We start from the raw sequence: 24,165 nt of genomic DNA, 5'->3' as shown, positions 1-24,165 counted from the left end.
ATCTCATCTCTATTTGAGAAAACAACTAATGAATTATAGTAATAAAGGTAAAATACAGACAATTTTCTTCCAAAAATAGTGACACTACGCGTGAGAAATGACCAACAATTTATTTAAAATATTTCGTGTCCCGAAAAAGACAGATCTTTCGTCAGAATTTTACTTTCAAATAAAAATTCATGTAAAATTTCTGCCACTTTGATATCTCGTTGTTTCTATTTTAAACGATACAGCAGTAAATGCATTTATTTACTCGAAACTTTATTTCTGTCAATATTATCATCAATTATAATTGGTCCACGAACCAACAGAACGTGGCAAAATTATTTTATCCATAATTCAACCAACATCCATTTCCACTATTTTCCTCTTTCCTTATACCATACACGTCGACTCTAAATAAATCCCGCTCGATTCGCTGCTGATATTATCTGGCGGGCAAGTAAATCCTCGTTCCACTTTTCCCGAGAAATTCGTGGTTAATTCGCGAAACGCTTCTCGCGGGTGAGAACGATCTACGCTGATTCGTTCTAACGTGAGAACTTTCGCGATAAGCTGAATGTAAGACAGGTGCGATGAAAATAACTCGAAATGTAGGGGATAGTTGGCAAATCTGTTTAAAACGCGAAACGCTGTATTTTTAAACATTTAATTCGTATTTATTCGAAATAAGGAAGAAAATATTGAGATTCGAAAGAAGTATTTTAGAAAGATGTATTTATTACATTGCATGTAAATTTCAGGATTATATTTCATACGTTATTTATGCTTGAATACCTTAATTTCCTTACTTTCATTTATTTTAACGTTATTTAATTAAAACATGTTTTATTACTGAACTGCGAATTGTATTATCTAAAAGTATTCATATAACGTATTTTAAAACTGTAATATACGAGGCAACTACATGTATAAATATATTAACAATCGTAAAAGGAATTTAGAGACGAATTAATGAAACAATAATATACGTATGTAATAGAAATTAAAATTTCTACATCTGGAACGCATATGTTCACGTAAAAATCCGAGTTGTAAAAATCATAGACACCTTTTTCGGTTATTTTCAAGCTGCGGTGTTTTAAAAGTGAACTGAAATGATATAAATGAAAAATTCAACGGCAATGAGATGAATGAATTGCCTAATAAGTAGAAATATTATATGGAAGACTAGTTAATAAAAATTTAAGTTCAAACAAACGACCTCCTCCTTTGAAAGAACAGAGCCAACAGAAGTTCCGATCAACCTAATACAATAAATAAAAGGATACAAAGGGATCGATAGTTGCACGAGTCATAACATGCATGTGATCGCGTTCCATATAATAAAAACAACGTCTCATAAGATATACTTCTGTTTGAATTTGTCCTGAAAATATAAGATGCAGGAATCATAAGGCAGAGACTGGTACGGTTCTATTTTCAATAATATCGGAAGTCGAATGTATCGATAATCATGCACACGTATGCCAAACGCATACACGATGAAAGAAACAAATCCTTGGCTCGTATTACTTCTACCATCCCTCGACAAGTATATGCTCGATTTACCATCTAGAATCATCATGAATACATGTCTATAGGCAACAGTGCCATAGTACTCAGATATTCGGTCTCGGGAACGATAATACGCGTTTCTTGAATATTTCACGAAAGTGATCTCCGCAACATAGCGTGCTTTGTATTAATTGAATGCGAAGAAGAATGTTCCCCTGCACTTTCAGCGAACGGGCAGGAAATTAAATTACTACTTTCGAAGCGCTGAAATTGATACGGGAATTTCAATTCGGATGAGGACTGACTAAACAGTATTTAAAATTCATGATAGGGGGGTTTTAACAGTAAAAACAGTAAAAGTTTAAAAAAGGAGAAAGGTAGACATTTTAAAAAGTTTAAAAAATATTCCCTCAATTGGAACTGTAGATTCCCAACAAGTCTTCTATAGAAATCTGGCATCGTGTATTATTTTACGTTCCTTCTCTTGTGAGATGTACTTGACAAAAGTTATATTACAAGCATGTTACTTAAAAAGTGACAAAAGACCTTAATAAGACTAAATTAAATCTCAACGTAGAAATCCACAAGATTCAGAATTAAAGTATGAGGAGTTTACCTTTAAATATACCTTATATCATTATTAATTAACTGTTATTATTATTAACTATTATTAATTGAAATAAATACAAAAAATTTTTCTTTCCTTATAATCATTAATAATTGACCTATTTGACCATAACCTACTTGCATACTATAAATACACCATAGTGTTTGATCCAGACTATATTAATAAAAGCCAAATAGATAGTACAACGGTGGCCTTCATTATGTTAGTACATGAATAAACAAGTTATTTAATACCGGAAAACATATGTTGCTCAAATTTTATTCGTCAAACGAACAACCAAAGATTTTCTTCATACGTATATCATATACAGAAATATCTATATCCAATATACAGGAAACCTAGGTCTTCAGTCTCAATATTTATTACCCTAATCAACAACCAAATTCATTCACACGCATACACACACACACACGTATATGTACTAGAAGTAGCTGATTCAGTGACAGAATTGCAGGCACGTAGCTGATGCTAGAACGAGGTGTCGAGATTGAAAGCGCCGACACACATGTGTAATAATATCCTCAATGTGGAAATAGTAGAAGCTGGCACGGAATTACAATCACATAACGCACGAATTGCGGATAATTTGGCAATGATTTTTCCGTGGTCCGAGCAATGCAAGGATTTTTACAGTCGATTAAACCATGACAAACATTCAATTTGTGCCCAGAATAAGTTCTATTCGGAACACGGGTTCACGGGGATGGTTCGACGTAATCCGGAAAAGCTTCTCTAGACTCCTTTTTAGTTTTTCTTATTTCTGTTCCCGCATTTCGATGTTTCCAAGGAATAAAAATGAGTGGAATGTAAGATTCTTTCTCAATTTAATTTTAGATTACCGATATATTAATTCAAACGCCGATTATATTCATAAAAATCACTTATTTTATTTAACGAGTCAAATTTTCTATTTTTGAGAATTTTACCGTTAAAGGGTTTGGAGGAATTCTACTACAAAGGTTATCAAATTCTACAATTGAAGTCTGTTAATAGAAATTTTTTAACAGAAGATCCCGATTCATATAGAGATTACGACAGAATTTTACCAGAAATTTTATGCAAATGACTCCGCAGCTCATCGCTCGATAATTGTAGACTTGATAGCAAGTCAAAAGAACGAGTCCCTAATTGAACGAACGCGAAACAAGAAGAGAGAATCGACGATTCTATTAGACGAGCTATTAGACGTGTTAAAATCCAAGCAATGCAATGTAAGATGGTTAATCAAGCCATTTCAATGGTTGAGTTTCCGTATCCAATGAATACCTCCTTCCTTGTACATCATATTTTCGAAAATATCACATTGGATCCCGTCACGGCGTTGTAACCGAATCGACTAAACCGTGTCTTTGGCAGGATTTCAACCGCGATAACACCCTTCCTACATGGAGGTACAAAGCCTTGCCAAAAGGTAATTCAGAGAGACACGAATGAATATATTGTGTGAGACAGCCTTAATAGACTCGTACAACCAGCACCCACTATACATAAAATGTTTTTATGTCATAATATTTAGAAGTATCGAACCAGAAACTTTAGACTCTTCTTAACTTATAACATATGGAATATTCGAGTACTTTAGATCTTTTACTTGGGTTGTATCAAGAAGTAGACATATCATTAGTTATATTATTAGTAGTGATATCATTTTAATACAGTTCGCATAAAATGGAATGTCGGTCTTTGCATTTTTCTTTGCAAACAATTTTGAAAAACCTTTAGTATTCGTTTTTGTAACAGTGCAATGAATATGCACGAAATTCAAGTCTTTTTCCCTTGTGAATTTAAACATCATTTTTCATTCGTATATTTTTTTACATGTAGATATTATTTATTTTTATTTAACGATATTAGCCTAAAAGAATTCTAGATTTTATAGAATAAAATCTTAAAATTTTATAGGATAAAATCACACGAAAATATTTCTCTAGAATATTATTTAATAACAAAAACGTGTTAATTGCAAAAATTACATTAATACACTTAGTCCGATGAATATTTAACTTTAACCAGAGATTCCTGTGACCACGCAATTAAAAATTAATATAGATAAATCAATTTCAATTCTACAGGTTGATCTTTTAGTCCTTGCAAGTTAAAAATGTGATTAAGATTTGAAATTTTATTTCCTATTTTAATTTGCAACAACTTCCATATCTGTCTTCGCTCGAGGGATCTGATAGAATTTATAAATGTGAGATTCAAGAAAATTTAAAAGCATACATTCTGCGAGAACGAGATTGACTTAAATATATTACGTCGTTTATTCTAGAACCTCTTATAATAAAAAAGTACAAAATAATATGCAATTTATATAAAATATTATGCGAATTATGAGTTAAAGTATATTAAAATCGTCCACGGAATCTAATTTAATCAAAAATGATATAATGAGATAATTATTCTGTGGATTGTAATAAAACAATGATTTCGTTACTGTGACAAAAGAAATTTCTTATTGATATATTCATAACAACGAATAAATTTGTTTTTTAACCCCGGTGTATTAAAAGTGCTTTCAAAGTTCATCGCAGGGAAAATTTTAATCCCTCCATAAAACAAGCAATAAAGTAACTTGATGAATCTGTGCTCTCGTATAAAATTGTTTGGAATAATTTTCTAATCAATTTACGCTCTTATTCGTAAAAGTATGAACAAAATATATTATAAGCGATTACACGATTGAAATACGAGGAAGAGATAACAAAATAGTCGATTGTAAAAGAAAGAGACAAATGGTACAACTGGTAGCGGACTGCATCTGATCAGACATTGCTTTCGCTAGACCAACCACATCTACTAACTTCTGATGCAAATATTCTACTGAAACTAATATTCGCTACAAAATTAGTTGAACGAAACTGATCAAAAATATCGATAAAATATCATTTCACGAATTTTTAAAAGTTGGTAATTAAAAATTCTTTAACACACAGCATTTTGAATAAAAGATTGCATAAGCAATTAACACATTTTTTCTTAACGTCTTTTAAGAAATATCGTAACCACATATATTGAAAATAATGAACGAATATACTAAAAAATAGTAGAAGAACAAGAGAACAAAGAAAAATGCACTTTATATAATACATTCGGTGTAATGCTAAAAATATAGGTCACTACAAATTCGATGTCGAATGTTCATTAATCACGTTTGGTATGAATCGATCCATCGATTGTGAAACGACAAGTCGTTCAAGCGACATAACGAATGCACCTGACGACCCAAAAAGCGAACATGACGTTAGAACGAAAGGAATGGCGAAGAATAAGCTCGAAATAGAGGGATACCAATGAGAAACAGCTTTATTCAGATAGAAAAAAAAAACGGCAAATACGTCTGTTGATAGACGCCTATCACACCATTTGTAACCACACGATTTTTTAACCGAGTGGATTTATTCGTAACCCGTAACGAAACTTTATATCCATGCATTTCAATCATATTTAACTATTTTGTAAATATTAGAATAGTACAGAAAGTATTTCCTTAAAACAAATTACCTCCAACAGTGATTTTTATCATGGAAACTATACAAAAATTTGTAAACAATGTAAGTTATTTAATAAATGTTTAATTATAATTAATAATTCTTTTAAGTAACTTATTTTGACGTAAGGTAATGAATTAGTTATGTTACGATATAGTAAAAAATGTATAAACCCAAAAAGTTGCGACCTAGCCCTCCGTAATTAAAAATTTTTGGCCTTGTGCAACTAATATTCTTTTTATGTCCTGTTAAAATGTTCTCCTGGTTGACATTGTTTGGCTCACGTAATAAAAAGCTATACTACATAATTAAAAGGTCAAACCAACTCAAAGAGGGAACAAAAGAGCTGCACGATTCTCAACAAGCGATTAATCGCATTTAACGTGGGAATGGATCGATCTGCGTGAAAGCTTCTGAAACTACAAGAACGTATTCGTCGCGCAAATTATTCTTAATCGCGTAAGTATTCGGACGTATAAAATTTCGACATCTTTAAGAGACGATGTGACGAACGTACATCCAACCGTTTTTTTTTCATTTCCACGGCTATGGCTGCATACAAACGAGGCACGATGCCAAGTTGAGAATTACATTCATTTGGGCGAGCTGTGTTAAGTACAATTCAACAGCGAATTTCGAGACTGTCCATGCGCTTCACTTATTTCATCGTTTATAAATTCTACCCCTTTTCGACATAGCTCGGCTGTTTGTGGACCGATAGAACAAAGGTGCTCGTCAAACAGAATGACTCCACTATTGCTACCGTCTCGTAGACAGTAAATATCAATTCACTGCCAGTTTACACGGTACAAGCTATGTCAACGATCAATCTGTCTTACGTATATTCCACGTTGTCTTCAGTTTTGTTTGCCATTTTTCAATTTTTGAAATAGCATCCGTCAAGTAACCAAATTTATATTTTATATTTCATGGTAACAGCAAGCTTCTCTATTCTCTAACGGATATTTGATTATGAGCACAGATATTGCTTTCAGTAAAAAGAAAAGTTAATTCATCCATCGATTCTGTTTTATGCCATAAACAAAATTTTTACTATTCTGTCCTATCGAAAAAGTTTCTTAATTTTAAAGTATGATAAAAACGGGAAGAATAAAGTTGCAGCTGTTTGGAATAAAAAATAAAGGACAAGTTTATATTATATATGTACAATATCTACAATGTTCTCTCATTGTATATGAATTTCGTAATTAAATTCGAGATACAACTGTGCCGAATATACGTATGATCCATGCAATATTGATACAGATAGAACGCAACTATAACTGATAAATACGCGATAACATTCAATCAGAATTTTCTAGTTCAATAATCCATAAAGCTCAATGTTGCATCTATCTGCTTCGTTTAAAATATGTGCAAATTATAGCTGAATATATATCTACATAAAATTATTAATTTAAACGATATCAAATGAGTGAATAATAATATTCAATTATTCGTCTGCGTCACGAAATATTATACTAATTGTTACAAAGATGATCATTAGCAACAAATAACTGTTAAACCGCACAGGATAAGAAACTTGTGTATTTAGGTAAAAAACTAAGTATGTTCTTGCACACAGAGTCATGTGGATCAGTAACCTCATTAGTTGAGGTTTAACCTCTTTAATGTTCACGCAGCAAAGGAGCTTAAAGTAAGTATGTCCTAGAAAGATAAACCGCATAATTTTGGACGAACATCATAGGTCAAAAATGATCAAAACATAAATTTGATTTCACAAACATGTCAATATTTGACTTTCATCACATTCAACATTTTATCGCAACTAGTCCTCGTTTGATAGATTAAATTCGGAGGTTATTCATAACCTCGCAATGGCTATACATTTTTGTAACTAATAGTATGTCTATGTCAATATATTTCATACAAAAAATCTACTTTATATATTAAAAATGAAAGAAATGGATCCCTTAAATCTAATCCAAAGCGTCACCTATGACTGAACAATACTAGGTGACAAATAAATAAATACTACTATCGCAACAAATATTATATTACGAAAAATTAATTGTAATTAAAAAAAATGTATTAAAAATAGTTGCTTACGTTATGAAAAAGAATAGAAACGTAAAACGTATATCTTCTCTCTTTCAACATAAATAGAAACTGTAACTTTTTATCAGAATCATTAGAAAAAATGCGAACGTTCGTTGAAAATTTAGAAGATTACCAAGGAAAATATGTTCGAGGTAAGCTAAACATCCGTGTTGGTTAACAACAGTGACGAAACTTTTGGAATGGAGATAATGTTCAAAGGATAGCCGCCGTTTTGAATTCAACACGGTTAAAGAAAGTTTGATAACGAAAGTAAAGTTTTACAACAACGCACGATAATCTCTGCAAACTATTTTTCTAACGTAAGTTCTTTTCAATAAGACCAGTGACCTGCCGCGGTCGCCTCGCTGGAAAGAGGACTTAAAAATTAATTTCCCCTCCACGACTAAACGTTACAACAAAATTACAAAGGATTACGCGTGAAAACGTTGATCAAACATTTTACAACATTGTCTCTTTTTTAATCGAGCTGTCCATCGATATAGAAGAATAATCAAACTTTGGATTAATTTAAATAGTAAACTTTTTTAAAATTTAAATACACATGATAATGATATAATATCTCCAATAAAAATTACGGACACAGAAGCAGCTCGCAAAAATTAGATTTATCTTGTACAAATATGTAGATGTATACATCAGTAAGACGCAACCCCTTATTTTAAAAGGTACTAAGACTTACACTAAGCGGATTTCTTTGTTGGTTATTGAAAGAAAGCCACTTTTCGATAGCATCTTATATATTCATAATTTTTTCTACTTCTCGAGCAAAACTTTTTCGTGTAACATTTTTATCAAAATCGATATAAACTTTTTCCTAACTTTTACTTACTTTTTCCTTCGTCTTAAGAATTCGCAATTTAGCTCTGTAGTCACGTGGCCTCTAAATATGGGCGTACTCATTTAGAAAGAAAGTTTTGATAAAGACGGAGATATCAAGAGAGGTTACCATTCAAGGGAATCCGGAGTGGCACATGATGGAGGAAAGATCTACGAGCTAATTTCAAAGCGATCTTCGAGATTTTTCATCGTCTTGCCTAACATACCGCCGCCTCCTGCGTAATTTATTGGAATGCCTTACATTTGTCAAGTTACCTAAATTCAAGCAATTTGATACCCTTCTATTACTGCACACCGTGAAGCTGTTATTTACTCCGGAACATCCTTCTACGTTTCTACATTTGTTCTCATTAGTCAAACTACTTGACTTCGTACAGCTTAAATTTGAATGATTCGAAACACTCTATTACAATGTAAACTTGAAGTATTTGTCCAAGTTTTAGGCGAAGTTGAAATATTTTCGAATATTTCTTGACTTGAAAGAAACAACAGTTTCTTGATAACGTAATATTATTTACAATGATAATATTTGGGTTAGGTACATCTTGAAATATATCGGTTTATTAAACGAAGTCGACCTTTCTCGAAATTTTATGTTCCTTCATATTATACAAATCACTAAATTTGTCTACAGACATTCTAAAATATGTGAGATATATTAGTAGGAGAATAGTAGAAGAATATCTTTTTCCTAGAACAAGATAAATGTAGGAAAATATACATTACCAAACCAAAAGTCTGGAATTATAAGTTTCGTCGCTTGTATCACTTTCACTATGAGCGCTTCTATTTTACTATACTGTGCCTATTTTTTATTAGCTCTCCACTTGAACTTAGGTCACTTCAACAGGAACGACTTCAGACCAACCAACGTGACTTATATTAAGACAAAATTCGAGCTACTCGAATTCAAGTAACTCAGCTAATCTGAACGAGTCTATATCCATTTTTTAAAACAGGACCTTGTGAAACTTCGATGCACGAAGTTCTTCCAGTATATACCAAGTATATACGAAGCAACGAACAGTAGATTTGAAAGGATAAAGAGGGAAACGGTTGATCGAATTCGAAAGTGGAAAATCGAAAACAAGGTAGCTACAAGAGGCATGGTAGATTTTTTGTTCAAATACAATTTTGTCGTGGACAAATAAAATTTCGATTTTATTTAACCCACGCGATTCAACGACAACCCCCTGAATTAAACGGGAAATAGTGAATTTAAAGTGAACGAGAAACAATTTCGATTTCGATAGCATTCTTTCAATTTTTCGCAGCGAAGCGCCGCAAATATGACAAAACGTGATTTTTATTTCGTGAATTTTTCCCATCAATCTAACTCGACGTATTGTACCTATGTAATATACGTATGGATACGTTTGAAACTTTTATTAACCTGTTCCTGCGTGTTATTTACAGTACTTTGTAACGATTAAAGTTGGCTACTGCATACTGGACTCGAACTACTGCTGTCTGACCGTACGCAGTCTGATACCACTTAGAGTATTATCCTCTCTCTTGAAATGAATTTTAACTCAAAATTCTGGAAACAAATTCCACATGACTTTCAAGTGAAACGCACGACTAAGTCCCGAAACAACGAACGTGTTAACAAATACAATATTTCAATTGTTCAGTTGTGAACAAACTTAACATGTATATAGAACCAAGGTCACCATCGGTTTATTTTAAGATTCTTAAAATATATCCTTCTTTGCAATATTAAAATAGGTTCAAAGCTGTTTTTTTCGTGGTTCGATACATCCCCTCGTACAACAAAGTTTAAAAAAAGTTCATGCTAATGTTATGAACATATTAAGAACAAACTTCTCCTGCATGTGAGTTCATAACATAACGATATAAACAGTAAGTAAATTATCGTATGTATTTCAAATAATGTTTAAATAAATCCTCCAGTACAAAAGAATTACTTAAGACAAATCTCCCGAAAATATCGTTTCTATTATTATAAAACAACAAGTGATAAAATCAAATATCCATGTAAGAAACAATTTCGAACATGAAGTGCCCATCGTACCAATACGATGAGAGCGAAAGGTAAATTGGTACATGACAAACATACCTCTTTAGATTTCGTTTATCGTGTGTTTGTAAATGGCTATGTCAAAGTGCAATGTAATTTTAAACAGAACTCGATTTTCCTTCGGTTGAAGGGACACGCAATTTCGTTCAGGCCCACTAAAAGCATCAACGATGAGATGCTTTGAATCCTTCACGAAGACCTGTCTAACAAGCTTCCCGATTCGGTGCCACAACCTATGCTTGACACGTGCTTATCAACGTCACAAACGGCCAGTCAGCGTATGGTGATAACGCAGTTAGGGTGCATCCCTGGACGTAGTTTAGAACATATGCGAATACGTCCGAGATGTTAACATCTGTAATGGAGTTACCAGAGGGACTACGGATGGAACGCATTAAAATAAGTTGAAGAAGCGTTGATAATGAAGTCAATTCTCATAAGCCATTAGTCCATATAAAATATATTACTTTGTATTCTAGATTTTTAAAGATATTTCAAAAACTATAATTTCAGCCCTCAATTTTGGTTTCATCCTTTTGATATAGTGTACTAATTGGTTGTTTCAATTTCGAAATAAAGTAGATATTACAGTAGTGATTGTCATGGATTCTCTTTTTAAAAAAAATTTTAATTGCTATAACTATTGAATTTATAATAAATGTTAATGTTTCTCGTGGAAAATTTCAAATTATACAAAGAAACGTTTAAATTGGAAGAATAAAAGAAGAAAGGTTGGAACAAACAAAACCTTATTTACACTATTATTTACTCAATTATGGAAAAGAAAAATTAAAGAATATCATAAACACCAAACTTTATTGGAAAACTAATCATAATGCACTGAAATTAAACCCGTAAAACTAGCAGACAAGTACTTTCCTTCCCAACAAGGCTACTGTGTTTTCACCATTTTGTAAGTAATACAGTGTGATAGCTTTAATATCGCAGACCATTTCACAATATGACTCATATGGGATCGAGTTACACCACACGTGGAGCATTGAAACTACTTTCTATCTCCACCTTGTTCAACTAAAATGGAAGTTTATCTCATGGTCAAAACAGAACAATTTTTGTATTATGTATGTATACCTCAAGTTATGTCAGTAATCTCAATTTCTAAATATACCAACAGTTTTGTTATTGTAATTTTTAATAATGATACAAAGCAAAATATCTTATAGTAATTCATCTTATGACCTATAATAATATTTTATTTATTCTTAAAAATAAGCTGTTTTTTATCCAGTTTTTATTTTCATTTCAACTTTGATGTATTCCAATTTGAAATATTCGATTGATAAATGCAATTGTAATTCTTAACTTGTAATATGTTGAACTAATTAATAATTACAAGTAACAACATTATTGCTTAAGAATAACACATCGCATAGAATAACACAACCTAACCCATCGAGTGTAATATGACGAAGTGAAATTTGAATACAAAAGTTTTTACTGCGACAAGAACGAACTTAAACAATATATCTTCCATTTTGAAACAATGTGTAAGAGGAATGCATAATCCAAAATGAAACTTCTGATATCTTTCAATATACTACGCGCATATAAATATGAACACTTTTAACTCAGTTTTCCCTGATCATAATATCGAACAATGTTTCCAATTTTCGACAAATTATTATACATTAAATACAAACATAGAATGGACTTTATTGTATATGATTATGTTAAACATTATATTAACATATTATATTAACAAATTATATTAACATATATACATTAACATATTATATTAACAAATAGAAAAAGAAAATCATTAAAGATCTAAAGATATTCCAATTTTTCAATTAACAAGTTTAATATCGCGCGAAATACGAAACACAATATAACACTTCCGGTAGAGACGATAAGTACCAATCAGAATACGAATCATTTATAATACAATACGACCACGCTAAATTTTATTACTCATTGTTAGTGTCAATTATCTTCTTGCCTCTAATTTCATATTTTTGCTAATATATTTTATTTCATTCACAAAATATTACGAGTACTATGCTTGTATCATGTACGTTTTACAAATGCATAAATATCCGCAGTCTGTTCATAATCAAAAACGAAACTTCTCGTTGTACAAATAACGTGGACGATCTGTAAGTCACGCGGCACACACGAGAAAAAGATGATTGAACGAAAGAACGATATTCCGTCTGGCATGCCAACGAGCTCCATAGTAGTAGCAAAGAGGATAAGCCAGGCGATAGAGGCGCACGCGGTACCGGCGACTGACCGACAGACAGATCATCGTTCAAATCAAATTCAATTATCGGCTTCGGCGGGTACACTGTCAATTGAATAAGAAACTCGATCTTTGTGGCTAATCGATAGGGGTCGCAAAACATCGTGACATTCGTAATATTAAACGATGTCTATAAATAAACGTAAAAGAAAAAAGATAAAGGTTAGACAGGATTCTTACCTTTCCACGTCACGGCGAGGTACACGCGAAATCCGACCACGCCATTCTCTCTCTCGAGCACAGCACCGCACTGCACCATATATATACACAAGAACACACTTCAACACATCTCTACCCCTCCCGGACAGCTTTCCTTCCGAAATCTTTTTTCGCTGCTCCCGTATTCCCCTCGTTACTTGTCTATTTCCCTCACACCATCTTTGTTTCTCTATTTTACCGGTCTCTCGTTGTTTCTCTCGGTTGCCTATCCTTGTCGAATCCCCTTTCACTGCCTCACTCTACCTTTCTATCTAACCCCTATCTCACCCTCTATCTCTCTCTCTCACCGACCGGCAGGAAACCTCGTCGGCCTCCCTTTTCTCCGGCACCTTTTCTTCTTCTCGTTAAGGTGGTGAACCGGTGACCGAGTCGCACGATATCCGCAGCATCGAAAAATCGTGACGTCCACGGCGTTGTTCGTCGACCGATACAAGCGACGAGTAGGACGAGGTTAGGAGGAAGAGGAAGAAGAAAAGGAAGCACCTCCCTGCGACACGCGCGCGCACGAGAGAGAGAGACAATCCAGCATCCAGCTACGCCCGTGACAGCGTCTGGGCAACTACTGAGGACGATCTGCGCGGTTCCGGCACAACCATTCGTTCGAATTTTGACCGACAGCGGCGCCACTACTGGTATTATCCCTTTTCGTTAACGGGTTCACTATGGTGCGCACCACCCTCCACGATTTACCGCTGTCACTCCTCCTGATTATGGATGATTGTTCCCTTCTTTTACGAATTGTCTGTTAATAGTGTATCGTTCATTTTATTTTTTGATCTATGAAATTTAATTTTAATTGATTTGGAAACATATATTTTGGCAACTTGATTGTTCAAAAAATAAAAAATTGACTAGTTCTAAATCAAAAGATGTGATTCTGTATTAAACGTAGAATACTTAATTAATAAAAATCTCGCTTATTTATATTACGTTAATAAAGAATAGAGGAAGAAGTAGAATTTTATTATATTACTAAGGAAAGATAAAATAACTCTAACTTTTCCATAGAGTTGAAAGAAATCTGTGGAAATGATAAAAAGCAATTTTAATGTCTCCTACTTTTGGTATTACAGTTTCTTGTATTTGAATAATTTCTATGAATAATTCTGTTCGTCTTATGAGCGCTAATATGCCATCTTTTTTACATATGAACAATACGAAGTAATAAAATAAGTTATTAAAAAAATGACACGTTATTAATTCTTCATTTCAATATCATATCAACAAACTGTCATTTAAAAATGTGCAATGGATTAATACTTAAAAAACAGTATTTTATATCCTGCATAATCTTTACAATTTAACATAGAATAAAGAATATTTCATGAACTTTATCATTAGACCTTTAACATTTCCGCTTACTCTTCGCAACGAAAATGTCAACGTGTTAATCAACAAGATAAAATTAACAGTGTATTAAACAAGAGTCATAGGTATTAGAAATGATGTAAGAACTTATTCTTATTCTAAGACCTGAAATGACTAAAGAAAGCAGAAAATTTATGGGTAGGTAAAATTTTTTCAATTGAACTGCATAAATTGCGCGGCGGTAAAACCGACAGAATTGTATTTTATCCATTGCGCCATGCCGGTACGTTCGTCGGTATATTCTAAGGTATACGAGACAGAACCTTTTTACGATTTACGAGGGAAAGCCAACATATAAATAGCGAGGAATCGTCGATATTTCGAGGAACGACGCCGTGACTAGAATCGTGAGCCACAAGGAGCTGCTTTTAGTTTTTATTTTATTTCTTTCTTCTAATCTCCAGCATGTAGTTATGAAAAGGTATTTCTTAGTATCTTGAAGTAGATACTTTCATTAATCATGTGTAGCAACAGTTATACCATGCAATTTATTTATATTATTATGTTATTATTGGTAAGAAGATATTATTTATATGTAAATTAAGCAGATATGTATTGCTTATTCTTCATTGAAGAGAAAAAACTAAATAAAACATATGCAACGTAATCTAATAATTCATATGATAACGTATTGAATTCTCACAATTTGCAGATTTATAATTTTATTATTGAACTTGGAAATAAATATATTACTTTATTATTATTATATAAATATATTACGTTGTTATATCGAAATTTATATTTTTGTGAAAATTATTTCATCCTAATTTGTAATATGACCTCATAACTAATTTAATTATTAAATAATTGTGTCAATTAATTAGATATATGTTGTTACTTACATTATTTATTATGTAAGATAAATCAATGAAGCTTGAAACCATTGGATTTATAGTAACTCAATAAATGCCTTTCTTCGTCGAAATGATTTGTGGTTTTATTACGACGTCAATTTTTTGCTTTTCTTTAATGGCATACATGGTAACACTCTTAGGTGGAAAGTTAATAATGGGGTAATAGACTATTACATCCATATCAACGTGTCGGTTCACGTAAAAATTCTCACATATCAAAATGATTATCGCGAAAACTGTGATCAACAATTGATTGAAATGTTTCTACTTACCGAATTAAGGTAAGAACAAAAATATTTTAAGTCGATTTATATTATTTAGACATTTATTTCTTATTTTATTTTTTATAAATACAAAACGAAAATTTATTCATTTCCCTTCAATAAAATGAGTTTGAAATGCTATATATGTAATATATATGTTAATGCATGTATATGTTATGTGACACAATATTAGAGATTTGACTTAGAATAATTTCTTTTTTATAATATCTGATAATATATGTGTCATCACTTGTTTCTCTTTAACGTTTTTCGTGTATTGCACATAGATTATTTTTCACTCTGATAGAGTTTACAAAGCTACATTTATTTGGATGAAATAAAAGTATCTCTGAAAATAAAATTCAATTTATTGTTATACTTAAACATACATTATCAAGTAAAACATTTTCACGTTAAGTATTTTATTACAAATTTTACAATCACATTTTTTACATCTCATGTATTACAATTTCATCAAATACATATACAAAAATAAAACATTTCAACATTTCATAACAGCCTCAAAAATGAAAAAGGAAAATTTTTATTTTTACGGCTGTTAAATCTGGATTATATAATACTATAATCTTAATTTACGTATCACTTCGTACCGATTACATGTAAAAAAAGTAGTTAATTTAAGATGCTATTCTTTTGTCGATATAAATAAGAATACATATAAAGGTATTATAAGTACATAACAGAACAGGATATAATCTAGTAAAAATGTATAAACAAATAAAAAATATAAAAATAACCAAGATACAAAATATTATATTTCTAAGTATATAAATAATCTGAGTTACTTTTTCTGCTATCTTATATTAGATCGTAGTAAGAATTATTTTATAGTTATATCTAACGCTATCCTAACAGCATTAAAATAATATTTCCAAAAAGGTAACGTCAGCAAATAAAAAATAAATATAAATATAAATATAACATTTCAATAATATCTACTTTAATTAGATTAATAACTTTGAAATATTTAAATAGTAATATAATTGCTAGATATATTTGTTTTTTTTAAAATATCAGTAAGATAAACTTACCAAGCGTTTTTATGGGTTTTCACATGATTTTCAAAAGCACCAAATTTGCTATAAACTTTTTGGCACACTTCACAAGTGAATGTTGACGAACGACTACGAGTATAGTGAACCTGGTGCACTGCTTTTAAGTGGTGAAGTAAAGACGACTTGTGTCTGAAAACAAATTTCTATGAATAAATCTAACAAATCCTGAGATTTGAAAGCTCTTATTCGGAAACTTATACATCTTAATCTCCCTTTTTTACCTATATTTTCTAAAGCACATGTCGCAATTGAAAGGTTCTTTCATACGGTGGCAATGAATGAAATGCCTATTGAAATGATATTTTCGATTGAAAAGCCTACCACAACTTTCGCAAAGTATTATGTACATACCTGAAAAGAAATTCGATGACAAACACCATACTTTATTGGGGATAAAATAGTACATTTACCTCCATGCGCTGCAGCTTGATGTATTGCCATTGTACGCGCGCTTGCGAACGATAATAAACATGATGAACACTGAAACCTACATGTGTATCTCATAAAATACAAAATTTAAGACAACAACAAAAATTTTAGATGCGTCTTTGCATTGTAAAAATCTCTTTTACAAAACTATCGCTATAGTATGATATACGATATACGAGATGTTCTACGAAGTTTGGTTAACCTGAATGCTCGTTATTTTTAGAAATACGAAAAAACTTTATTTGCAAAAACTGTGTCATACAGAGGAGACCGTAACATATAATAATTTTCTGTAACATCAGACAGTGATAATTTTGCTTTATAGATTGAAGATTTTCGAAAACTTCCAGATTACCTTTATTTTTTAAAATAATTGTTATATTTCTTTATTACTAATGATATAGCAGATATTCAAACAGTTTTACTGGTTTTTAATATATATATATATATATATATATATATATATATATATATATATATATATATATATATATATATATATATACATTTGTAACATACAATTTGTTGCATTTTATTACACTTATGTTATTAAAAATTTATTAGAAATTCTTTTATTCTTATAGTGTGTATTCCAAGCGCGAGATAAGGAACAAAGAATGATTGTGGTCTTGTGGCATGTACACAATCAATCCGGAATGATAAGTGAACAGACGTAAAAAATATGACGATTGTAATATCGCGTTGATTCAAACGAATTCAAATGTCCGCTCTACTATTAAGAATATAAAAGCATAACATATCATTTAAAAAAATAAAGGCAACCTAGAAATCTTCGAAACTCCTTCATACCATACAGCTTATTCAATGAATGCTTTGAAAATGCAATTTGAAAAAGAATATTTTTTTAATTTTTCACACTTACTGGAAATAACATGAAAAAATTAACTTACTCGTTCTTTTTTGTAATATGTTTATATTCGTTGCTGTCTTGAATTTGTAATGTTTCTTGTTGTTCTTGTGTACATGTAAATTGTTTAGATATTCCTTCTTCAATATCTTTTTGACATGAATAATTAAAAAATTTTATTAACGTTGAGTCAATATCATCAGTAATTTGCAAAGAGCTCTCAATGTCAATAAGCGGTGAGCATGTTCTACTGCTGTCCTCACTTAAAACATTATCAGTTACGCATGTACTATTAGAGGTATATAAATCTGTATTGTCCAAATTAGCTTGTGAATCACCATTAAAAATTTCTGTTGATAGTCTGTCTTTTGTATAAGTATTAATTTCACTAGTTGTAATCAAATTTGGAGCATAATCCTCATGGCAAGAATAATCACAGCATGAACATTTTGATTTTCTATCACTGAAGAGATCTTCGATCCAATAATCTGGAGACATTACAGGTTTTCTTATTGAAATATCTATTTCATCTTGTTCATTGTCTGTTAAGGACCAATCTGCCATTGTCTCATATGTATCTATTTCATTATAATTCATATCAAGTTCTTTTACCTGATAATCACTATGTTTTGAACTAAAAGAATTATATGCATCATCAGAATTCTCTGTATACCCTATAAAACAATCTAACTTATTGCTGTCATAAGATTCGTAATAAAATGTATTAAATATTTCATTGCTTGAGAAATCAATTGAATCTTGAAAATTATCTGATTCAATTTCTTCCAAAGATGAAGGGGCCTGACCTTTGGAGGTACAATCTGTTAATACATTCTCAGACATTGAAGATACAAGTCTTTCTTGTTCACTTTTAAGAATAGATATTCCTTGTCTTTTATCCTGCTTATTAGCGTAATGCTTCAACTTATTTTTTTGTGCAGAACTGTCTATCTCTGTTGACATACAAACGTTTTTATCCAATATTTCCTTCTCCTTGTCAACAAAGGAGCAAATGTTCCAGGCGTTCACATAGCTAAACTTTTGTTTTCTTCTCCTTGATACTTTTTTATATTTAGCTTCTTTAACAAATGTATTTTCAGACTGAATATGCTTTGATGCTGCATCAGGAACAAGTAAAACTTGTTGCTCTGTTTTTGCTATATCTTCAAAGAAGCAATTTGGTTTTGTTGCATCTACTTCAGATATTCTATGTGATCTTGAACTACTCTTTAAAATATTAGGAACTGTGCGATGTGTCTTATTCAATATTAATATGTCTTGTTTCGTACTAGTATTATGTGATATTTTATTATGTAATATGTTATCAGATTCAAAATTATTTAATTCCTCAAAATGATCTTTTTCTTCATTCGTATTAATTTCTTTAGATGGTTCATTATCCTGCATTATATCTAATAAAACTGTGTTTTGGTACATATTTTCTGAACTTTCACTATGCATATTCCAAATGGTATTATAGTCAAATGTGATAAAATTACTTAGGTCTTCGTACATTCTTAATAATATTGTTTAGATATTCCAATGAATCTTTTCATCTCTTTCATTTACATATTATGACTATATTGTACTATTCATTATAGCTAAAAAATGTAATAAAAAGTAACAATTAAAAAGATATACCAGGAATTCTATAACAAAATAGTTTTTATGTTTCGTAATAGAAAATAAATACCAAAAAAAGATATAAATTCATTACATTTTTTAAAATAAGCATTATAGAAAAGGAACAAATTATAAGATAAAATTTTTTTTTAATTAAATAAGTAAGAAAGCATAAAAAGATAATTGTAATATTAAAACGATGGCAAATATTTCTGTCAGAGGATAAATAGTTGCTTTTTGTTTTAATAAGCCGAATATCATAAAAAACTTACCTAGCTTTTCTGACCATAGTTCAAACGATGTTTAACACTGTAATCACAAATACAAACACCATCACCTTTCCAACACTTATATACCGATTATTACGACAAAAAATATATATGTAACTAATGTGACAGATATGAAACGTTTCAAACCGTACCGTTTGGCGACAGAAACTAAACTACGCTCCATGAAATCCTATAAAGAAACTTTAGTTGTGCTTAGATAAGAAGAACGAAACCTGAGAAGTCCTTGAACGATAGAATGTAAACATCCCTAAGAAATTAAAACTTAAAACTTCCGAGGATTAGAAATATGTACGTGTGGTTAGTATTTTTTTCAGTAAGCTTCCATTAATTTTTAAGTCTTCGTATCTTTTGATTTATTATTTCTTTTATATCTTTGATATAGATTTATCGAAATTCATCAAGAAATTAAAAATACAAAGGCTTCGAAATTCGAAACAATAATGATCATGAAATGAAATGCAGATTGTATCGACAATGGCACACACCATACGTTCTTGTAAGTTAAATTAAATATATATATTATTTAAAAGAGAAATTTGGATAGTGTAGAATTATGTTGCTTTGTTGAGAATCTTCTTCAAATCTTCAAAATGCAAACAAGGTTAAATTTGCAATTTTTCGTTTGGAGGTAGATTGTGTGTTATATTCTACAATATTGTAATAATGATTATTTTATAAAAGTGTAATGTGATAAAGGTGTAGAAAAATGGTAGAAATTATAATTTTTAAGTTGATAATGTGATAATAAAATATTTTATTGTGACAATAATATTATTTATAATAATAAAATTTCAAAAGTAACTAAAGATGAGTTGTGTGTGATAAAATATGTGTGATATTGAAATAAATAAAATATTTCATGCTTAGTAATGGTATTCAAACAGTAGATCAGCTTCTGTGAATACCTAATATAAATAGGGTTACCAATCGTTACTATCAGCAACATCGTCATATTTGTCATTACTTTCATGCCTTAATACAGAAAATAAGACATCCCTGACTTTTGGCTTGGGATCTTTGGTAATTTTCGTTGGTACAGCTTCTGCCTGTCCTAACATCCATTCCAGTTCTATAATAACACATATAATAAGTTTATATGAATACCAATAGAATTGTGACAAATTACCAGAATAGATTTTTCATTAAATTTCCAATTATATATACCTGCTTCAGTTAATTTCATGCCTCTTAATTCTATTGGGCCAATAATTTGTTTTATCATATTTCCATTGTGGTAGATAAAAATTGTAGGAAGATTGCTATCAGGCCAGTTGGGAATGCAAGTAGTAGAAATACTTTTCAAAAATTTTGTTGCAGGAAATTTTTTTGCTAAGTTAGTTAAATACTGATTTATTAATGAGCAGAGGGGAATGCTAAAACAAAAATTGTAAAGAGATAAGATTCTCTTAATATCTCTATTAAGAATTTTGGTATGTAATATCTAAGAATAGAGGTGTATTATATATACCCAGCTTTATATAAATGAAGTATAACCCAAACATCATCTCCTGCTTTATTTATTTCTTGAACATAATCTTTTGCTGATATTTCATTAACTTCACCATATTTAGATTTGCTAGCTAACTCTTTCATTTCTGCTATTCTCTTTCTTCGATATTCCAATAGAACTTTTTCATCTTCTTCGTCCTCTAGTTCATCCAATTCATCTAGCGTCTTATTTTCTAAATCATTGGCAGCTATAAGAAATAAGAAATATCTAGATTAATAAATTTTAGTTTGGAATTGTATCAACATGAGACAAATAAAATAAACATTCAATTACCACGCCCAGTTTTCTCATTTATAGTATTTTCCACAATGTCAACGATTTGATCTTCCGTAACTTCTTTCTCTTTCTCTGGTATAATTCCTTTTCTTCTGAGAATGTCATTCCACTCTGTATCTTCATTTGGATCTTGCTGTGTTAATAAATTTAGGTTAACTAGTTTATATATTAAGAACTAACTTGAAAAATAATATGAAAATCTTTTATATTTTATCTTATGCTTTATTGCATTTCGACCATTACAAGTTTATTTAATTATTTATTTTAATTTTTATTCTGCAATATATGGCATCCCTTATTAGGAACCAGAAATGTTCAAAATGACATAACCTCTATTTAAAAAAGTTTTTCTGTGCTTACCATGATGTAAGATTCTTTTTAAGATATTATTTCGTGTGCAAAAGAATTAATTTGCGCTATGCAAATTGTCAGGTTGATAGAGTTAATATCGTTAAGTGATGGATTTCGCTTCTAATGTTAGAATACTTGTGATTAACAGCTGATCACGTTTCGCTACAATGAGATACGCTACGCAACTGTACTCTTGTTCTTGACTTACGTGCATTTATGGTATCATCAATGACGCATTCACATTCGAATCTCATTCTATTTAAAAACCATACAATTAGTCAGTGGCGCTCCTGTGGCATGTTAAAGTTCCAAAACATATTTTAAATTTAATGTAACTCAATTTATTAATTTCATTTATCAAAATTTCAGTTTTTTATTAGCGCAATCCATAAATTAATTTTTAGACAAATCTAAGAACCTATATATTTTATTCTGCTATGAATGAAATACGATAATGTAAAATAGTGAAATAATAGGGAAAGAAAATTAAGAAAATTACAATAGTAAAAAATGTATACACCTTTGTCTTTAATAATAAATAGCAAATGGTGGTATACTCGATATATCATTTTAATGCAATTAACACTTATATGGAATACAATACTTATTACGTATTTACGCCTATATTCGATGACTGTACATTCAGTCGACTGTAATCAGAGAAACCGGTTGATCGTGCAGCTGTGCTGGTCCACGGCCATGTTTTGTGTCCCGCACCAAATACCTAAAACCAGTTTGGGACATCACCTCGATAATATTTATAGGCATATAGAATAATAATTTCTGTAACGGTACAACGTTAGCATCAAGCTGTACGCTTACGCTTAGGTTTATGCAGATTAGATCATTTCTCGTTTACATCTTTTTCCTTTTCCTCCCCTTTTTTATATTATTTGTTCGCGTTTTTTTACACCAAAATTTCAAGGAGTTACTAACAAAACCAGTCTCATTTAAATTTCAAATGAACGAAAACGAAGAACAGGCAATCTCGCGTAAACATATCATCTTGATTGCTTTTTGTTTTGTTTCAAGGAGAGGTATATAATAAGTTGCGTAAGGTTTACAATCAATAAAATTTGCATATAATATTCTGATTAAACGAGCGCGCGCGCTGTTTGCGAATTCTCGACTTCATCGAGCCTCTGTTTAATATTCAAAGTCGCGTCGAATTTCACGAGCATGGGGAAGAAAAAGAGAAAAAGGAAGAAAGTTGCAATCTTGCTTGCCATCGGAGTAAGAACGCGGATTAATTTTCCTTTGAGTATATATATATATATATACGCGCGGTGTATAAAGCTTAACGCATATGTAACACCGCGAAACGTTCAATCCGTTTTCACGGTGCTTTCACGTCGCGTGCATACCTTTGTATGGAACGGCCTTTGTTGTTGGATCGCATAAAAGAAATACGTTTCCTCAACGGTGGCGAGTAAATTACAGAAAATATGTATTTGTATGTATACCCAAGATTACTGATGGTTGAAAGTGAACACGTGTTTCTTTATCTTGTTATAATAACAGCATAAAAAAAATTAGTAAATTGAGTGGGCAAATTCCATTTATAATTCGAGCGATTGAGATCATTTTAATTAAAAATATTTTCTGATCGAAAGCGCTAAGTCGTGTAACGATCTTGATATATAGATGACTATCTTGTGATTGAAAATATGTCAATTTATCTTTTAACTTATCTATTTTAAAATTTGTTAGGTATATATTTCTAAGAAATTATCTTATCGAATTATAATCTTTTTTTTACAATCTTTTAGGTATATTATACCGAATGACTAAATTTAGTACTCTTTTAAATTATAATTAAATTTAGTATTCTTTTAATTAAATTTAAATATAAATTTCATCAGCTAGCTATTCTTAGAACGATACAAAAAATTCTCCTCCAATTGAGATTCGAATTTCATATTTTTATACGAGATGAAAGGATTTGAAGACGAGCTGAAATATTCATGCAAAAATTAAATTCTTCGAAAGATGTATCTAGGAAATTGACACAATGAGAACAAAAGCAGGGAAATACTGACCAAAGCTTCCCTTGCGTGAATGTATATTGCACGCACCGTCTGTCGTTATTGTTTTCCATTGTTATGCTCTTTTTTTTCGAAAGCATTGTTTGGCAAAGCACTCGTGTTTCCGGTTGCGTGCTAGATTAGAACTTAACCCTGTATTTAGGCGTGTGCAGCT

The 24,165-nt window shown here is 31.0% G+C and overlaps 2 protein-coding genes across 21 annotated transcripts in view; both read right to left on the bottom strand.

Moving 5' to 3' along the window:
- LOC126867897 (two pore potassium channel protein sup-9) overlaps window positions 1-13,633 on the bottom strand; it is a 161,651-nt gene extending 148,018 nt beyond the window's left edge. The window contains exon 1 of the mRNA XM_050622975.1: window positions 13,020-13,633. The gene's annotated coding sequence lies outside the window, so the exon portion shown is untranslated. The remainder of the gene's footprint in view (window positions 1-13,019) is intronic.
- A 1,954-nt stretch (window positions 13,634-15,587) lies between these two features.
- On the bottom strand, window positions 15,588-22,178 carry LOC126867885 (viral IAP-associated factor homolog). Of its 20 annotated transcripts, none has more exons than XR_007690449.1 (7): window positions 20,735-20,846; window positions 19,812-19,848; window positions 17,960-19,517; window positions 17,030-17,106; window positions 16,841-16,970; window positions 16,596-16,762; window positions 15,588-15,892 (listed from the first exon to the last, which is right to left on the bottom strand). XR_007690449.1 is itself a non-coding variant. In XM_050622938.1 (7 exons), coding segments are annotated over exons 3-7 (1,833 nt in total). In that variant the 5' UTR covers window positions 19,432-19,517; window positions 19,812-19,848; window positions 20,735-20,846; the 3' UTR covers window positions 15,588-15,891. The 20 variants fall into 20 exon arrangements, 12 of the variants coding, with proteins under 12 accessions (XP_050478895.1, XP_050478894.1, XP_050478896.1 ...); XM_050622938.1 differs by having other exon boundaries at window positions 16,596-16,748; XR_007690450.1 differs by lacking the exon at window positions 15,588-15,892 and adding an exon at window positions 15,894-16,412.
- Between the last annotated feature and the right edge of the window lie 1,987 nt (window positions 22,179-24,165).

This window comes from Bombus huntii, chromosome 7 (genome assembly GCF_024542735.1).
Source record: "Bombus huntii isolate Logan2020A chromosome 7, iyBomHunt1.1, whole genome shotgun sequence".
NCBI classification, from domain to species: domain Eukaryota; kingdom Metazoa; phylum Arthropoda; class Insecta; order Hymenoptera; family Apidae; genus Bombus; species Bombus huntii.
This window is presented reverse-complemented; position numbering and strand designations above follow the sequence as displayed.